Genomic DNA, 16,441 nt, shown 5'->3' with positions numbered 1-16,441 from the left:
AATACTCTAACCTTGTCCTGTGTTACTGGAAGTTGTGTATGCCCTAAGCATCTACTATGTCATTTATTTTCATATTTAACGAATCCATCTCAGATCTGAAGCAAAGAAATTACATTTGGAGAAATAACAGCAGTTGACAGCTCACTCAGTTGCAGATGGGCAAAATATCAGAAGTTTTTTTTTTTTTAATACTGCCTATCAAGTTTTAGAATCAGGTTTTATCACTTGGAATCTCATTTACAAAAATGGTTGTAGATGTCCATTTTAAAGACTATAGGTAATTGATGTTTTTTAAGAAGCAGTCAATATTTGTTCAGTAGTTTCTCAGTCATTAAAATCACCATAGGACAAATTTTTTTCCCCCTGCGACACTTCCTGGGTGGCACTTAATGCAACATTCTTGTGGCATTTTCTGTTGTCTCATTCCAAATCACACACAACACAACTGGCTTGGTAACACTTTGCATCAGATTTTGGAAAGCCCAGAAGGAGAAGCCAGACACTAATTTATTTTATTTCCAGACAGACAGCTCTGGATAGGGATCTCCATGGAGGTGTGGTTATGAAACAGCAGTGGATACTGTCCTCTCACTGAAGAGCAAAATAGAGCAGTTTACAGTAAAAATGCACAGATACCCCAGCCTCACACAGAGAGACACAAACCCACTTCCAATTTTTCACACTTGGGAGATCTTTCTGGCCCTGTCTATTTTGACAAAAAACCAATATCCCATCTGCTCTCAGAAAGCTTTGGAGGTTCATGCAAAGCTCAGCTGGTTGTTAGTGACAAAATTCAGACTTTCCTTGGACTTTCGTTCCTTTAAAATTTTTTTTTCCTTAATGCAGTCATATCTATGTTTTATCCTTTGGCAGGATTTTTGCTCTTACTCATAACTGTGTGCTCAGTAGTGTTCTAAAAACAATACAGTGACATGTCAACAGTGAGTGAAATAAAGCATACTACGTGTGGCCATCCACTGCTCTGCAGACCACAGAGACTGCTTCTCTCAATCATGCTACCTGTCAAGTATCAAAGAAAAGTATTGACATCAGCTGGAAGGCGTCATTTACCTGCTATGTGATTTGGATTTGTAAAACCCAGAGAGGACAACTGGAGTGATTAAATGCACACATTGACACTATAGTCAGCTTTCTAACTCTTTACAGTAAATTGCCCCCTGGTTAACATAGAGAAAAAATTTAATTACTCAGAATGTTATATGTGGATCTTAAGGATTAATGTCACCAGTAGACTTGCATCTCAGCTGCTGGACTGGTATTATACATGGAGCAGCATTCACTCAGAAGGTATTTATTGAATGGCTACTTTGAGGCAGACGCTATTCTAGGTTCTTATCCTAGCACTCTAAGGCGGCTCAGTGTGTTAAACCACACACTGAGACAGAGTCCTGATTACACTTCTGCCATTTCGGTCAGTTCAGTTCAGTCGCTCAGTCGTGTCCGACTCTTTGTGACCCCATTAACCGCAGCACGCCAGGCTTCCCTGTCCATCACCAACTCCCAGAGCTTACACAAACTCATGTCCGTTGAGTCGGTGATGCCATCCAACCATCTCATTCTCTATTGTCCCCTTCTCCTCCCGCCTTCAATCTTCCCCAGCATCAGGGTCTTTTCCAATGAGTCAGTTCTTCACATCAGGTGGCCACAGTATTCTGCCATTTACTAACCCCCTTTATTCATTTTGTTTAATTTTTGAAAATTAACCTTTCTTTGGTATAGTTTCTTCAGCTATAAAATATAAATAATAATAGTAACCAACTCATAAGGCTGTTGTGAGAGTTAAATGATTTGAGAAAAAGTGTGTGTACAAGCCCAGCTATTAGAACAGTGGCCGGTAGGCTCAGCTGCTCTCATTATTGCCATTATTATAAGAAGGAGCCTTTTATTGGCCCACCTCTGTAACTGAAAGCTCTACCATTCGTAATTTCTTTGGCTTAAGAAAGTATGTATGTTATCCATCAGGTTGATACATCAGCAGCTATTGATTGTTGTTGTTCGGACACTAAGTCAGGACCGACTCTGCAACTCTGTGGACTGCATTATGCCAGGCTCCTCTGTCCTCCACTATCTCCTGGAGTCTGCTCAAATTCATGTCCATTGAGTTTAATGATGCTGTCTGACCATCTCATTCCTCTGCCACCCCCTTCTCCTTTTCAGTCTTTCCCAGCATCAGGGTCTTTTCCAGTGAGTTGGCTCTCTGCATCAGGTGGCCAAAGTATCGGAGCAACTATTGCTACCAAACATAAACTGATCATTAGGAATACTGTCAAAAGAAAGCACGTTCCCAAGGTTGTGGGACTGAAGGCAGTGTTGCTTTTATGAGAATGAGAAGTTAATTAGTGAAAGGAGAAGACACATCAGGGTCCATTGCCATGGTGGACATTGTGGTCATCCCAAGGCAGTACAAGGTCTAGCACCCCTGACTAGGGATAATTGAAAAGGGGGTGGAGGGGCCCTGAAAATACAACTCAGGTTTTCCCAAGGCCTGCCTTGGCCTTATGCTATCTAAAATGTGAGCGTGGAGAATAGGATCTGCAAGAAAAAATATGCTTAGCAGTTAACAAGTATACACGTTCTGCCTACGTTCAAAACCTGAATATGCCACTTAATAATAGTATAACTCCGGCCATTTTCCTTAACTGATCTTTGACATCTATAAAACAAACATGATAGAATATTATGAGACAATTAAATTAGACCTTGGAAGCAATGTCCGACAGAAAAAACTAAGTAAAACTCAGTAAATATTAACCTCTGTCATTGTTATTGTACTTTGCTATTATTGGAGCTGCTTTGTTTTAATTATCTAGATTCTTTCCAAAGTCTTGACTTGATTTTGCGTGCCCTGTATGGGCCTCTCACTAAATATGAAGTTCAAGTTCAAAATCTTTTTTTAGCCTCATTTTGTTATAGTTTCAGTATTCTATCAGTGATGTCAATCATACTGTGACATTCTCAATATAAAATTAGTTTGTTGACAAAGTAGCAGATTTGAAAGCAAACGTATTCTCTTGGTTCTATGTCTAGTTGAAATCCTAGCACTAGAATTAGTCCCTATCTGCAAAATTAAAAATACTATCTAAACTTAGTTTTATTTGCAAATTACATATGGCATTTAAAAAGTGCCCCTCCAGTTCCTGAAATTCAGATTTTTTAAAAGACTTAAGTTGATGATTAACCTAATCAGATTCCATTTACTCATAACACTTAAGAATTCAGTTTTGGTATTGTGAATGCCTAAGTTTTTAAGAACTACTGGGTATCTTAAATTGCTCCACTGAGAAGATTAAGAGTTATTATTAGCATCATTTTAAATATGTACAAAAGTATTGATATAGGGACAATAAAACTTCATTAACTGAGATAACTACAACTGGAGATGTAGAAAAATTTGACCGCAGTTGTGTCCTGTGTTTATAGTATATAATGGAAGAATTTTCTAAGCAAAATGATAGTATTCTCTTTTCTTTTCACTTATTCTTAAAAAAGTTTCTGAAACACATTTACTATGTAATGAATGTATTTGTTAGTTGTTTAAAATGTTATACCTCCATTAAGATCAGTTCAGTTCAATCGCTCAGTCGTATCCAACTCTCCGCTATCCCATGAATCACCACATGCCAGGCCTCCCTGTCCATCACCAACTCCCGGAGTTCACTCAAACTCATGTCCACAGAGTCGGTGATGCCATCCAGCCATCTCATTCTCCGTCGTCCCCTTCTCCTCCCGCCCCCAACCTTTCCCAGCATCAGAGTCTTTTCCAGTGAGTCAACTCGTCGCATGAGGTAGCCAAAGTATTGCAGTTTCAGCTTTAGCATCAGTCCTTCCATTAAGATAGTTTACCTTTATTAGAAAGTCTGAAGGTCAAGGACTGTGAAATTTCAGCTGCCATCCAATGAGAATGGTAGGTGTTCTTTGGACAGAGGAATCTTTAAGTAGCCTTAAATGCATCAGGTAGATGCACCTTCCCCAAAGGCTAGTTCATCTTGTTTCAATCTAGACTGCTGCTATCTACACATCACACATAAAACTCTTCAGAACAGAAGTGGCAGATATGTTTTAGCTCATTTGGCAATAGTTGATTTTCAGTAATTGCATGAGTTTCTGTTGAGATCGAGTTCTCAGACCAGATCTAAATTAGCAGAAAAGAGTATGTGATTTATTAACACTGAATGAAGGAAAGGGACCTGCAGCATTTGTGTAAAGTATTTATAATCCTGAACCTTAAAGTTCACCAAGGGCACAGCACTCTGTGGCTCTTAATAAGTGTTTATTCTCAAAATACTTTACACTATATATACACATACTTTTTTTTCTCTGCGAGATCCTAATTGTAATTATCTTTTATGTTTAAAAAAAAAAGATAAAGGCAAAGAAATGAAGAATGACTTTGTACCGTCATTCCTGAGAGCAAATGGACTGAAAACCTGTGACTAGAATCTACTACTCATTCTCTCAGTCCCGGTCCTCGTTTAGTCCTCGTCTCTTTGGCAAGGGCTCTCAGATTGCTACGAAGGCGATCTTACACATACTAACAGATTTTTTTTTCATGCTTTCCCAAGGTCTGTCGAGTTGCTTATGAGATCATGCAGACACTGCATCCCGATGCCTCTGCAAACTTCCATTCTTTGGATGACATCTACTATTTTGGAGGCCAAAATGCCCACAACCAGATTGCCATTTATCCTCACGAACCTCGAACTGCGGATGAAATCCCCATGGAACCTGGAGATATCATTGGTGTGGCTGGAAATCATTGGGATGGCTATTCTAAAGGTGTCAACAGAAAACTGGGAAGGACGGGCCTGTATCCCTCCTACAAAGTTCGAGAGAAGATAGAAACGGTCAAGTACCCTACATACCCTGAGGCTGAGAAATAAAGCTTAGATGGACCAGAAAGACCACCAAACTCAGTTCAAACCATTTGAACCAAACGGTAGATGAAGAAGGCCCCAACCTAACAGCCCATGGTTAAAATGAGTCAACATCTTCAGCATCAGGAGCAGCTGGGATCTGACAAGATGCTTCATTGGTGGAATTGCTCTTTAATAGGGGCTATAGTGCCCTTAAACCCATGCACAGTCCAATAATGTACTCACGTATAACATACAAACAGATTGTTTTCTACGTTACCCCTTCTTTCAAGACTATGTCCCCATGAAACAAACACTGCCACATTGTGTAATTTAAGTGACACAGACATTTTGTTTGAGACTTCAAACATGGTGCCTATACCTGAGAGACCTGTGTGACCAAATGAGATGACTTGAATAGTTCCCTCTTGTGGGGAGCTTGATTCTTAGCCAGTGGTGGTATTATAACCACTGAATTCACTCCAGTCAACAGATTCAGAATGAGAATGGATGTTTTTGTCTGGAATTTTTTTTTTTTTAAGTAATTGCACCGGTTCATCCACCTCATCATTAATAAGTGAAGGATACAACAGAAAATAAAATATTCACACTCCATTAGGAACTTTTGTAAAACAATGCCATGAACAGATTCTTTAGTACTCAGTGTTTCTGGACATTCTCTTTGATAACAAAAAATAAATTTTAAAAAGAGGAATTTTGTGGAGTTTCTAGAATTTTATATCAGATGATGATGTAGTAGGCATTATAATGGAAGATGATGATAAAAAGAGGAGTTTTACAGTTGTTCTGCTTTACTTTTTTATTTTTCTGTTTTGGATTGAATGACTTAGCTCAGAGAGTCATTGGTCCATTTTAACACTGAACACTGAGTTTAGTTGGTGCACGTTATAGAGTTGCTCAGAACATTCTTTGGGAGTTTTTGTTTTATTATGAATATTTTTGACATTATTCGTTTTAATTAATCAAATAATCAAACCCCTTGCTGTCAGAGGAACTCTCCCCTCCATTTCCAAACTAATAATTTCAGGCTTGTTCTTTCTTATTGTCACTTTTTGTGAGTTGAGTCCTGTTATTTCACCCAAGAAATGATTTTGTGCCCTTTGCTATCATGTCCTGCTTTTGAGAGTACCAGGAATCTGTGGTGTTGGGAAGCTGGCTCTGTTTCTGAAATGCGTGTCCAACAGTGTATAGAGTTTGGTGAACAAAGTAGAGGGGAACCAGTATGAGACCAAAAATGAATTTGGCATTATCTCATCCACGTATTTCTTTTTAGTAATTCTACATCAGAATCACTTCAAAAGACAAGACTTTGATGCCCCCTATGCTTTCTCTCTGAACGTCACTTTCCTCCTTATAAGATCACTTCCTCTTTTCAGCGGCCTGCCTCTTTTTAGATGCCTGGTAGGAGTATTTCATAGCATTGTTTTACCTTCTGAAAGAAAATTTTGATCCATGTAGGAACCAGTAGCAGGCCTGGGATTAAATTTTAGAAATCCTAGACAAAAAAAAAATCCTGTCCTTCACATCATCTCTAAATGAAAATTCCTGTATATAAAATATCCCCACCAAACTTCCCTAAATTCTTCCTACTTTTCTAGTCAAGTCTCCCAGATCTAACTGTCCAGTATCAGTAAGCAATTTTCAATTTAGTTTTGGTACAAGTAAGTCATTTGAGACAAAAATTTCCAACTGAGCAGAGGTACTTTGAAATATAAGTTATTTTTTAATTCTCATCTCACTTGTCATCAGAGCATCAGTAACTATGGGTTTTTATTTCCTCTGCTGAGATCTCTTGTTTTTATTCATTATTAGCTCATTTTCTTCCCCTTCTTTGAACATAGTTATAATAATTGCTTTAAAACCCTTTTCTGCTAAGTCTAATACCTAATTAATCTCAAAATCGGTCTCTATTTGTCTTTTCTCTAGAGAAAGAATCACATTTTTATGGTTATTCAAATATTAACTAAATTTAGATTGTATCTTGAATATTATCAGTGTTTATGTTGTGGATTCTGTTATATTCCTCTGAAAAGCACTGATAGTTTTGTTTGTGCAGACATTTAACTTCATTGGACTCAAACCGTAAACTGTGTCTAGGACAACAGCACAAAATCTAAATTATTTTATCTTTACCTGGAGTCTGCCCCACACATATATGGTTTAGGAGTCAACTAGAGATGAGGGTACATTTTACACATAGAATTTGAAGCCCTTTCTTTGGCTTTCTGGATTCTGAGATTTCCATCCTCACTTTCCAGCAGCTGGCATTGCTCTGATTCTGTGACGTCCCCTGCTTCTTCCTCCAGAAAGATGGCAGTTTTCTATCCACCTGAAAGCCATAAAAATGGAAAACTCATCTTGTACCTTTCCTTCTTCCAAGTTTCAGCCTCTTTCCAGAGTTCATCTGCTACTTCAGTGGCTTTGAATAGCTTTTTCGTATTTTGTCAAATGTTGATCATTGTTATCCATTGGAAGATCTGTTCAGTAGGTGCTAAAACTCTGTCACACAGGAAGTGAAACTCTGAAGCAGAGATTTAAATGAAGAAGTATGGTGGGGGAGGGAAGAGTCTCTGTTTAGATTCTTACCTTAATAGCTAAGCAGCCAATAGCTTTAAGCAGGAAGCAAAGCAAAACTACCAAATTGTTCAACCTGCAGGTGTGAATGGCTAATGAATACCGCTGACCCCTGCCTTCTGAAAAGCTTTTCTGAGCCATGTTTTTGCAAATCATCAAGTACATGTCATACAGGCTGCCCTGTTGGGAGGACAGACATTTCTTCACCACTGTTGTAATTTCTCCATGAAAATCTGGTACTTTAAAAGTTTGCATGGTTTTGAATCAAGTGGCCAAGGCAAAATTAAGAAGATTTGGGTATTTTCCTTGTTACTAGACCCATTTCTCAAAGAGCCTTACCTAGAACAAAGTTATTAGCCTGGTCTCATTGAATTTGGATACCAGCATCCTGCACGCTAAAGACAAAACAGTTACAAAAGTTCTTCCTGGTCCTGCCACTCAAGTCTGATTTAGTGCTGAGCTGAACTTAAAGAGCTCATGCCTGTTGTCAAAGTGCTGTCAGCCCTCTTCCAGGATTTCTTTGTGTCCCAAGTGAATGAGACTTGTTGCTTCCCTCTCTGATCTTTAGGTTTTTTCCTATCATATAGAGTGTAGCCTGTTGAGAACATGAATAGCCTCAGCTTCTGAGGGGCTTGAGAGTTTATAAGAAAAAGAGCACATCTAAAAAGCTATCTCACGGAGTGACTATTGTGTCATCTTTTAGTTAGAATGTAATCACTGTGTATTCTTTAAGCAGGAAAAGTATTGGAGTCTAAATGGTGCCTTTAGAAGAATGTCCTCTGTCTCAGTGAAAATAACTCTCTTTTACTTGAGGTGCAGCAGACATGTCCTCTTTGACCACAGCCAACTGCCTGATACTTCATTTGTTCTCCTGGGAGGCTGTACAATAGCCAGGATCAATAGTCTGTACAGAATAGTTGCATGGCTTGGGAACTTGGCAGTAACATCCTAATTTATGCCAGATGCAGACTCTGGGTAATTTTTTAAATGCAGTGCCCAAAAGGAAGCACGAAGGAGAAGTTGCCTCTGCGATTACTGGTTCCTGACAGCAGTTTCTGTCTTGGAAACAGGGAGAAGCTGTTCCAGGATCCTTGGCAGGGCAGACGCAGGCCACAGCAAGTTCTTTGGCTTCAACTTTCACTGACGTTAATGCATGTTTGAAGTTGCCCTTCAACAGTACATTCACTTTTGTTTCCTTCATACAAGTCAGAATCTCTGAGTACCTAATCAACTGTTCAGCCTTGCCATCTGCAGTCCAGTTAAGTTGCCACCTGCTTTTTCCTCTCCTTATTCTTAAGACAATCTTGAGTTTGTCTGTCTACAGAAAATGATCTCATGTGAATGGTTCCGTTGTTATTGTTCCATTGTTCATGCAGTTCCTATGCTAATTACTTAGACTATAGTTTTGTCATTGGCATCTCCCAGATAACAAGGAAACATCAGCCCCCTTGGCCAGTTTGGGGTAATATAGGCCTGAATCTGAGATATAATGGTGCTGTTAATACTGTGTATTTGTGGCCATTTAACTTAAGCTAAACACTTCAAAGGTTTTTAACAAATCAGTGTCCTTATACTCAAGGGGAATGTGGTCAGGGCATCCTTTGCTTAAAAACTATGTCAATCAGAACAGAACCTGCACTTTTTTAAAAAGCAGTGTATCAAAGGTCATGGCCATAACCATTTGATGTTTTGGGAAGAGAGCCAGGAAGAGAGTTCAGAGCTCCTACTGACCTGTCATCTGTAACTGTAACCTCTCCTCCTTTTTTGAGTCAGTGTCCTGTGGAGGCTATTGTTCCCTAACTGCCTGTGTGGGTAGAGAAAAGGCCATTAAGCAAGAAAAAGCAGCATGTTTGTTTATCACCCAGCGGGGCATGAGAGCATCTGGTGGAGGCTGGGAATGTGCGCTGCTTTGTGCAGAGAGTACAGATAGTTTGGACTGCGGGTGTGGTCAGCAGTCTGAGCAATGCTGGGACTTGGGGTTTCTGGCTAGTCTTAAGCTCCCTAGTGCATTGCAGCCCGTAAGAATTTTCTGGCCCAGCATAGAAAATGAAGGGAAGTTCAGTTCAGTCGCTCAGTTGTGTCTGACTCTCTGCGACCCCATGAATCACAGCACGCCAAGCCTCCCTGTCCATCACCAACTCCCGGAGTTCACTCAAACTCATGAAGGGAAGTTAAGTGTGTGCAAAGTCAGAAGACCAGTTCTCCATTTTGTTTCCCCTTATCATAGTGCCCACAAGCTGACACGTTCCTGTGCCCCAGATTCTCTAGAGGAAAGATCAGTAATACTAAAAATCTCTGAACTGGGGTTGAAAACAACTGGCCTTCCATTTTGTCTCTGCCATTGAACGTCACATCATTCTCAGAGTTCCATTTTCTTCATCTGTGAACTGAATTGTTTGGATTTAATCAGAGTTTGTAAATGTTACTGTCTGTTTGGGTTCCATGTGTCTAAATTGGGTAGCTACTACTCAGCCTCAGCAGATTATTGTGCTAAGGCATAATGTAGCCAGATCCTTGTTTTTCGAGAGAAGCCAAATCTATTTTTATACAAAATTTTAAATACTAGTATCTAATTTAAAAAATGTAAGACACTAAAGAAGAGACATCAGTGGCTACTTTCAGTCCCAGGTCCATTAGTTTACAACCTCTGGGCTAGATCTGGAAAGCACTAATGTCAAGACTCTGTCTCTGGAAAGGATTGGTCAGATGGCTAACAGCTGTACAGTGCTTTCAGGTTCAATTGCTATGTATGTCCCAATTCCTGGGCAGTATCTACTCAGCTGGCTCTCATCCTGGGCTCAGAAGTAACTAAACATGCTGAAGACAGCTGTTGCTGTGATAGCTCAAACCCTGAGTCCCTCTCAGACTTGGTCTTGAGGATCCTCAGTGGCTGTGTTCCAGCCACCCTGACCACCAGTCTTGCTTTCCTGCAGTCAGGTTCACAGACTAGTGAAGACTCTACAGCCCATAAACTGAGCTGTCACCTCAGGAAGTCCCTGCTCTTCTTCTCCATTACATCCAAATACCAGGATATCAGAGTATGCCTCAAGTCTCTGGTTCACAGTGTAGAGAGGTTGGGAACTTGTCGATAATACCCTAATTTATGCCAGATGCAGACTCTGGGGAATATTTACGGGGATTTTTGGTAGTCTTTAAGAAAGTATGATGCACTAAGAGGTGTTAAATGCTTGAAAATGAGCAGATATTTTTTATTTTTAAAAACAAGAAGAAGAGAGACTACCACCATATATATTGATAAATTTGACAAGTCCTAAGTGACTTAGCAGCAGCAGCAGCAGCAGCAAGTAAGGTTTCAAACTAGATTATTAAAAAGTTAACAGTGATAACTATTATAAAAAACAGACATAGACTAATGCTATTTCTTACTTTCATACACTTTAGAGTAATGAGCATTGCAATAATAGCTATCGTTTATTGAGCACTTTCTGTGTACCTGGGGTTTGTCCAGGTACTTAACTTATGATCACCATAATCATGAAGTAGGTACTGTCATCGGAGAAGGCAATGGCAAACCACTCCAGTACTCTTGGCTGGAAAATCCCATGGATGGAGGAGCCTGGTGGGCTGCAGTCCATGGGGTCGCTAGGGGTCTGGAAGATCCCCTGGAGAAGGGAATAGGTACCCATTCCACTATTCTTGCCAGGAGAATTCATAGACAGAGCAGCCCAGCAAATCGTAACGAATTGGACACAACTGAGCCTCTCCAGTAGTCTTGCCTGGAAACCCCCATGGGTGGAGGAGCCTGGTGGGCTGCAGTCCATGGGGTCGCTAGGAGTCGGACATGACTGAGCGACTTCACTTTCACTTTTCACTTTCATGCATTGGAGCAGGAAATGGCAACCCACTCCAGTGTTCTTGCCTGGAGAATCCCAGGGACGGGGGAGCCTGTTGGGCTTCCGTCTATGGGGTCACACAGAGTCGGACACGACTGAAGTGACTTAGCAGCAGCAGCAGGTACTATTATTACTCCATTTTATTAACTAGGAAACTGAAGCTTTGGCTGTGACAGAGCCAGGATGCAAATGCAGAATGCCTGGAACACTCAAGGAATGCTGTGTTGCGGCATACTGTCTCTAGTATTTCAGCTTGGCAATAACTGTTATTGTGGACAAAACAGAGCAGCTGAGGCTACATGAGCATTTATTCAAAAGGTTTGATTAACTCAGTGTCTTCTGGTTTATCATAGAGCTCTAGGCTGACTTGTTCACATAGTTTATTAATGTTTTGAGAAAGGACAGTGATGGGAACAATGTGATGTAGTAGTTAAAAGTATGAGTTCTGTCAGTTTTGTTGGGTTCAAATCCTGGGTCCTCTACCTATTGGCACTGTGACCTTGAGCAAGTAACTTTTCTGCGCCTTTGCTTAACCATCTATTAAATGAAAATAGTACTAGTACATAGCTACTTCATAAAGTTTTTGTGAGGTTTAAACAAGTTAACACATGAAAATCTCTTAGCTTGTGCCTGCACAAAGCTCAACAAATGTGAGCTATTCTTTTCGCATTATTAATCATAAGTTTTAGTGACTAAAACCTGAGATAATAGAAAATTCTATTGTTTGGGAAAATTAAGGTCCCTAAAAGTTGCTTAAAAATTGAAAATACTCTGCTCGGTCCTGACTGCTCATCTCTCCCTGAGACACCTCACAGACGCTCCTGGAAGCGATGCTGTGCCAGATCTCCAGTGTCCCTCACGCTGCCCGTGACTGTGTGTGTCCGGACCCTCCGTGGTGATTCCCTTCCTGACTCTTGAGGGTGATGTGGACCCACTCTGTCCAGCATGGTGGTCCCTGGCTGGAGCAGAGGTGGACGGCCCCGGGCTCTCGCGGTCCCACCCGGACCACGTGCTTTCCACCTTCCAGCGCCTTGTCATCTCCCCTCCTGTCCTCCCTGCCCTGAGGGTTTATACTTTTAAAAAGGTTCCTTCACTGCAGTTACAGAGAGTCTTGGGGTGGAGCAATATTAGGCCCATATGTTCAGTTTGCTGTCTTCATCCAGAAATGTGGATTGCTTTTTCTGGTACTGATTAATTCATTCATTTCAAATTAATGCCAGGTGCTGTGTCACCATTGTTAATGAGTAAAAATGTGTGTGTAACTTGTGTTCATGTGACGTTTTAATCATGTTTCAGTATTTAAAAAAAATAAGAATTTGAAAAAAAAAATGAAATTAAAAGGTAAATCTAGCATATACTCAGGGCTGAGAATCACTGCATTGAATAATAAAGTACTAGAGCACTTAACATACTGCATGGGCTTCCCTGGTGGCTTAGATAGTAAAGAATCTGCCTGCAGTGCAGGAGTCCCTGGGTCTGGAAGATCCCCTGGAGAAGGGAATGGGTACCCATTCCACTATTCTTGCCAGGAGAATTCATAGACAGAGCAGCCCAGCAAGTCGCAACGATTGGACACAACTGAGCCTCTCCAGTAGTCTTGCCTGAAAACTCCCATGGGTGGAGGAGCCTGGTGGGCTGCAGTCCATGGGGTCGCTAGGAGTCAGACATGACTGAGTGACTTCACTTTCACTTTTCACTTTCATGCATTGGAGCAGGAAATGGCAGCCCACTCCAGTGTTCTTGCCTGGAGAATCCCAGGGACAGAGGAGCCTGTTGGGCTGCCATCTATGGAGTCGCACAGAGTTGGACACAACTGATGTGACTTAGCAGCAACAGCAGAGCAACTAACACTTTCACTTTTAACATAGTGTACAACTTACAAACATAGTTTATGCTTATATCTAGAAGGTCAGTTGTGCTTCAGGTCAGCTTTAGTCTAACTAAAGACTTAGAGAATTTAGTTGCCAATAGAAGTGCCGTGACATCACCTCCCACTCTACCGTACCCCTCAAAAACAGAAGTCTCCAGACGGAAGGTATTGGAATCTTGAATGTCACTTTGAATCCTGTGCTGGGTACTCCGTGGTAGCATGTTTAGGTACTGGTGAGGCTGCTGTGTGAAGCAGCAAGTAGACTTATTTTATGTGACTGCAAAGTACAGAAGCAACAATATTACAGTAGTTCAACACATGAAAGAACTTTGTAATAAATTGTGTTGTTGATCATGACACAAGCTAATTTAGATGATAGTTCCCTCTCCTTTCAGGGGCGTCCAAGCAAAACTGGATGCTAAAGGGAACTTCAAGCATATAACAGGTTAGATAATCTCCAAGTTCCTTCCGGCCCTTAAATTTCTAAAATGGTCATTGATTTATGGTCACATTGTGGAGACTGAAATTCCATCTGGGTCATAAGTGGTGCCAGCCTGAAGTTGCCTGGTTAGAAGACTGGACAGCTTAATCTGGTAGCAAAGAAGAACAAGGGCCTATCTATTTGCTAGACCAGCTGACTGGGTCTTTTTCTGGATATCAGTTACAATCAAGAGACTTAACTTCTTATGTAACACAACAGGGTTTGTAAATCAATCTGTTTAAATTTAGAAACTCCTCTTTTGTTTGTTTTCTTACCTGCCTTTGTTTGCTGGTAAACCTTCTTTCATAGAATCACAGCTTTATTTTCATCTAAGTCAAGGGAAGAGGATTTTGTAGAAACGAAAGGCAAAAGAACTGAGAAGTCAGGAGTTTCCTTGGAGGCCAAGAGTGGAGGTGACATGCCCCTCTGGACTAGACCTGACTTTTCCTTCCATTCAAGAAAACGAGTGTGAGTCCCTTCTGACCTACCTTATTATTTTAAAGTAATATCCATAAACATTGGTAACTATTTGCAGACATATCTCACAATTGATCACCATATACAGGTGGGTGACCACACCAAGGGTAAGGACATATGTGTGTTCAAGTTAAAGAAGAAGGAGTTTGAAATCAGATAACTCTAGTTTCACGTCCTGGCTTCACATGTGTTGAGGACACATCTGTTGATCTGTTCAGGTTCAATTTGACTGAGGTAATGCGCTTTCAAGATATTCTCACTGATAATTCAGATAACCAGAGTTCTATAAGTCAGTAATTGGCAAGGTATAGCCTAAGGCCCTTTTTTTGTAAGTAGAATTTTACTGTAACCCAGACACACCTGTTTATTTACATATTGTTTATGTCTGCTTTCAAAGACTACAAGAGCAAAGTTTAGTAGTTCTGACAAAGACCGATTGTGTGGCCCACAAGGCTAAAATAGTTCCTGTCTGACCTTTTACAGAAAAAGTTTGTTGACCCGTGCTCTAAGCAGTCCTGTCTTTTAGCTTCAAGTTGATCATCCAGAGGAGCTCAATATTCCAAAATACTGTTTGAGCCATCAGAGGAAAATCTGGTTGCAGAAGCAGTATAGTGTGTGTGTATGTGTGCTCAGTTGTATCTGACTCTTGGCAACTCCGTGGACTGTAGCCCACCAGGCTCCTCTGCCCATGGAATTTTCCAGGCAAAACACTGGTGCAGATTGCCATTTCCTCCTCCGGGAGATCTTCCCAACCCAGGGATCAAACCCACGTCTCCTGCGTCTCCTGCATTGGCAGGTGGGTTCTTTACCACTGCACTACCTGGGAAGCTGTGGGAGTAGTGTATTAGGCCCTCCAATAATCTATAAGATGTGTGCTAAGTCACTTCCGTTGTGTCCGACTCTTTGTGACCCCATGGACGGTAGCCCACCAGGCTCCTCTGTCCATAGGGATTCTCTAGGCAAGAATACTGGAGTGGGTTGCCATGCCTCCTCCAGAGTATCTCCCTGATCCAGGGATTGAACCTGAGTCCCTTACGTCTCCTGCATTGCAGACGGATTCTTTACCACTAGCACCACCTGGGAAACCCTTGTGAAAATTAGATGAAGGTGCATCTGTAGACAGTTATTGTAATATATTTATTTGTATAACAAAACTCTTAACCGCTATATACCAGGAAAATTACGTAAGGCTACAAATCTGCAATGTCTGCAACATGTATCGCACTCCCCCTATATAGCCATATGTAGCAGTCCCAGTGGAGAAGGCAATGGCAAGCCACTCCAGTACTCTTGCCTAGAAAATCCTGTGGATGGAGGAGGCTGGTAGGCTGCAGTCCATGGGGTCGCTAAGGGTCGGACATGACTGAGCAACTTCACTTTCACTTTTCACTTTCCACTTTCACACATTGGAGAAGGAAATGGCAACCCACTCCAGTGTTCTTGCCTGGAGAATCCCAGGGACAGGGGAGCCTGGTGGGCTTCCGTCTATGGGGTCACACAGAGTCGGACACGACTGAAGTGACTTAGCAGCAGCAGCAGCAGCAGCAGTCCCAGTGCCAGAATGGAAAGGAAACTCTGCGTGTAGTCAATAGACCTGGGTTCTGCCCCTAGCTCAGGACCTAACCTGCTGATCCCTTAGGCCAGCTGCATAGTCTGTCTAGGCCTCGATTTTCTTAACTTTAAAATGTAGGTAAGTTAGTTAGCTGTTAGTTGTTTCGAGAAAATAAGACGAGTAGACATGAATTTGCTTTGTAAAGGCTTACAGCTCTGCAAAATCAATCTCTAGTAATTTTTTTTTTTTTTTTTGGACAGCTACGATAGTTCTAGAACTATGATAGGTCCTGACTAGAATGAAATTACTTTAAAGAACTTACAGTCATACCTGGAAAGCTGTACACATATGAACTGCACTGGAAAGTTACAACCTAACATAAAAAGTTATGTACATTTGAATAATTAGAGCACAAGTAACTTAGTGATCCTTGGCATTTACTGATCTCCTACTATGTCCCATGTGTTGGACTAAGCCCTTAGCATGCTTTATCTTACATGTATGATCTTCACATTAGCCATGAGTGGTTGGTGTTATTATCCTCATCTTTAAAGTAAAGGAAAAATAAGAACTAGCATTTATTTTTCATTTACTGTGTTCCAGACACTATTCTAGTACTTTATGTATTTTATTTCATCCTTACACTGCCCTATATGTACTATTATTCCCATATGAGGAAACTTATTCAGAGATGAAATCAATGTTTTCCAATATTTTTCACAAGATGGCACACATAAA

General features: G+C 40.9%; 1 protein-coding gene across 15 annotated transcripts in view; it reads left to right on the top strand.

The window, feature by feature from the left end:
- The window catches only part of FUT8 (fucosyltransferase 8), a 452,301-nt gene extending 441,472 nt beyond the window's left edge, over window positions 1-10,829 (top strand). For all 15 annotated transcript variants that reach the window (XM_088839526.1, XM_055437108.2, XM_055437112.2 and 12 more), the window contains one exon: window positions 4,584-10,829. In XM_088839526.1, the coding sequence (XP_088695652.1) occupies window positions 4,584-4,901 (318 nt within the window). In that variant the 3' untranslated portion in view covers window positions 4,902-10,829. The remainder of the gene's footprint in view (window positions 1-4,583) is intronic.
- The last annotated feature ends 5,612 nt before the right edge of the window (window positions 10,830-16,441 follow it).

The sequence above is a fragment of the Moschus berezovskii genome, chromosome 9, assembly GCF_049115385.1.
Source record: "Moschus berezovskii isolate FMDL1 chromosome 9, NW_MosBer_1.0, whole genome shotgun sequence".
Classification (NCBI taxonomy): domain Eukaryota; kingdom Metazoa; phylum Chordata; class Mammalia; order Artiodactyla; family Moschidae; genus Moschus; species Moschus berezovskii.
The sequence above is the reverse complement of the archived record's forward strand: the minus strand, read 5'-3'. Positions and strand labels throughout refer to the sequence as shown.